The sequence below is a fragment of the Agrilus planipennis genome, unplaced genomic scaffold (assembly GCF_000699045.2).
Source record: "Agrilus planipennis isolate EAB-ADULT unplaced genomic scaffold, Apla_2.0 scaffold138, whole genome shotgun sequence".
Taxonomy (NCBI): domain Eukaryota; kingdom Metazoa; phylum Arthropoda; class Insecta; order Coleoptera; family Buprestidae; genus Agrilus; species Agrilus planipennis.
In genome coordinates, this window is record NW_020439400.1 from 318,065 (window position 1) to 321,585 (window position 3,521).

The 3,521-nt window shown below is 29.1% G+C and overlaps 1 protein-coding gene across 2 annotated transcripts in view; it reads left to right on the forward strand.

Moving 5' to 3' along the window:
* Positions 1-2,242, forward strand: part of LOC108735781 (transcription factor E2F2-like) — a 6,484-nt gene extending 4,242 nt beyond the window's left edge. For both annotated transcript variants that reach the window (XM_018467935.1, XM_018467934.1), the window contains one exon: positions 197-2,242. In XM_018467935.1, coding sequence (XP_018323437.1) covers positions 197-315 — 119 coding nt within the window. In that variant the 3' untranslated portion in view covers positions 316-2,242. The remainder of the gene's footprint in view (positions 1-196) is intronic.
* The last annotated feature ends 1,279 nt before the right edge of the window (positions 2,243-3,521 follow it).

The window sequence follows — 3,521 nt, forward strand, 5'->3', positions numbered from 1 at the left end:
AGCCGGTTAAATGCATGACTTTGGATATTTATAAAATCAGTAAGAACAATATTGATTAATATTTTTATAATAAATTTGTACTTTGTATTTACAAAAATTTAGTTATCTATGCTTATAATGTAAGTAATACTTATATTTTTTATGTGTAATGAAAGTTTCGTTAGCCTTTTAAGTTTTTTTTTTCGTATTGTTTTAGGTATGGACCCGATTCTTTGTCAGGAGCCGTTCTTGCCGCTTGAGCCCTTATCACATTCCGAGTACAATTTCAGTTTAGATGCGTGCGAGGGTATAGCGGATCTCTTCGATCTTTTTTGAGCGAAGAAAACCTGTAGTAGTTTTTTCTTAATTTTTCGTTTTTATCGAAATTGAACTAACTAGCTGTTAAGACTTTGTACAAAGAAACCTAAGAAAAAAGAGTGAATGTCATAGAGAGATAGAGAGAGAAATAGAGTGAGAGAAAGAAAAGCAGCAGTGAGTAATTCATACGAGTTGTTTTGTTAGTAGTATTATTTTTTGAGACCGTGTTTTATTCGTTTTTCTTATCCGTATTGTGTTTGCATGCCACGTTTTCCACGAAAACGGTTGGCTTTCTGACTACGACGGCCGTCTATGTAACTAGCTCGTAGTTGTACTATTGTGTAAAGACTAGTAACAAATTTAAGAGAAAGAATAAAAACCTGGACGAGGGAGGCCTCCTATGGTGGCATTGCGTTTCCCTTTCCGCACTATCTGTGTAACAAGAACTAGACGAGCGCGTTACAAGTCTTAGACATTAACCACCTTTTGTTTACAATGATAACGAACCGTGATGGTAACACGGGTGAGTTTCTTTTCAATTATTTCCTTTCATTAGCAAAACAAAAAGTAAGAAATGATTTAGTGTTAAATGTACGTTAACTATTTATTATATATTTTTTAAAGAATTTAGACTAAATTACCCAAAGTTGAATGTAGCATCTTCAGAAAATTTTATGCCTATAATTTAAGAACCTTTAATCGTCGATTATTTGTTTTTTTGTTGTTGAATTATAAAGTTATTAACCACTAAATAAATGTTTTACATGTTAATGTTTAAGTATAAAAAAAGGCAGTTAAATCTTATTGGATTCATTATGTATTTTTAGGTAATTAATTCAATTATTGATATTCTTTTCCAATGATTTCATTGTATTGTAGAGAATATTTTGTGCTAAAAACGGTTTGTTATCAGAGTAAATAAAAGGTTAAAAGAAATCTACATTTAAATAATACGATGACGGTACGAAAAAATTCTTATTTGACCAAAGTGCCTATTTTGTTTGGTCTCTACATTATTATCACTATTATTATTTTTTTTTACTCCACTTCCTCAAAAGAAAAGTTTAACAATTCACCAAAAAGGCTGGATCTTTTTCAGCGCGCAAAAGCATCGACAATAATAAAAAATAAATACTAGCCCACATGAATAACGTGTTTTTATAGAGTGGACGGATAAGGAAGTGATTCCGTTTCATTTTTCGTTAAGCGCAAATTACTTGTACAGTTAGAAATGTAAAAAGACTTTGAGAAAGAGATATATATAAATCTATTGATGTTATCGATGATTTTGTGTGCTGGCAAAGATACGGTACCAAAAAGACAATTTCGGTGTACATTGTTTTTAAAATAATTTATTCGAGTAAGATTATATTATCAAAAAGTACTTTTAATATTATATTATTATATAAATTTATGTTTTACATTCTGTTTATTGTTTGTTTTTTTTTTTTGGTATAGTTCGGTGTAGTTCTCGTTCTTATGTAATGGAAGAAAAAGTAAAGTAAACCGATAGATTTTAAATATCGAATCAAATGGTGCCATTTCGGTAATTACGTTCAAGTAATATAATACAGGGTGTCTGAGGAAGATATTTTTTCTCGCACATCGAAATAAAAAGTAAGAAGATTTCGAGCGATTTATTCCGTTTGAAAAAGCGAAGAATCAAAATTTGTAACGACTGATGATAAAATTGTATAAAATTTTAGTCTGTTATTCGTTTGTATCGTTTTTTCTTTGATTTAAGGAAAAAGAAAGATAAACAAAAATTGTTTACTTTTGAGGCTCGAAAGTGTAAAAATTACTATAATACAACAATGTAAGGGATGTTTAGCAGCAGAAACAAAGTGGAAATGACAACGTTGATATACATAGGTATAGCACTTATAATTTTTATAAATGTCTTTGTTTTCTGCAAAAAGCAAAATAAAACAGAATGAGTTTTTTATAAAATATGTTTAAGTTGTTGTAAATGTGAAAAGTATATATGGTTTTGTGTCCTGTAGAATACAGACAATAAGCCTGTTTTCTAATTTTAACTTCCCTTGTATCCTATCGTAACATGAAGACATATTTCGAAATATTGACAAATCAAATTAAAGATATCAGTTTTATTATAAGAAGTTAAGTGTAAAATTGTATATTTATTTCTAAAATTTATAGGTTGTAGTAATTACTTTTGGCTTTCTATTTAGGTTCCAACTGTAAAGTTTTGTTAAAATTTAGTCTACTTGAATTATTAGCCCATGATTACTGTGATAAATAGCTCATTTAAAGAATACCTAATTTTTTCAGTAATTATAGTTTAACTTTAGCTTTAAATAACAAAATAATCAGTGAACTAAATATATATAAGAGAAATTATGAGTGTTGTCAGCACAGGGCAAAGTAGTATTACGTAGTAAGTATCAGCAATTTCGTATGTTGAAGTGTACGATGTGTTGCATACCTATTTACAATCAATTCTTTTAAATTTAACACAAAGAAAGTGATTAAATAAATTGTACATAAAAGTGAATTTCGACCACTCGAAGCAATTGTGTTAACAGTTTCGAGCTTAAAGTGATTGATAGCGGGGAAGAACTTGTTTGAATAAAGTAAATTTAGAATTAGCCGGTTAAATGCATGACTTTGTATGTCTATTTATCTATGGTCATATGATAAATTAACATTAGGGGTGTCTTGCAGTCCGACTGTGTTTTTAAATTCACCGATAGCATTAATTATTTTTAAACATTCAAAAGGAACTTTATTCCTGTTGTGTTTTCTACTTAGAGATAATTTCAATTTTGTCACATTATAATTTAAATTGTATAGAACACGGTCGGACCATACAAGAAACACTCCCTTTGTATAAATTTATTTATGGTATAAATTCCAAGTGATATTCGAGATCATAGATAAAATAGATACACAAAGGGTTCGAGATCATATGATCGGCATTGTTACAAAGCTACAAAATTTTACATATTGATTTTATGGCACAAATTTTAGTTGGTGTTTCGTCTAATCATTGTTGTTCCATTTATTAATATCGTTTCTGTGTAATACTATGGTTAATTGGTTCATTGTAATCGTTTTTAATTTTAGTGAGCTAAGGTAATTCTTTCGTATGAAGGCTTTTCTGAAAACTTGAGTTTTCTTTGTTGGGAATGGTTTTAAAATGACCTAATTATGAAAAACTTACATGAAGAAATCCGGGGGAAGGCCTTTTTAATGCTTTTTTT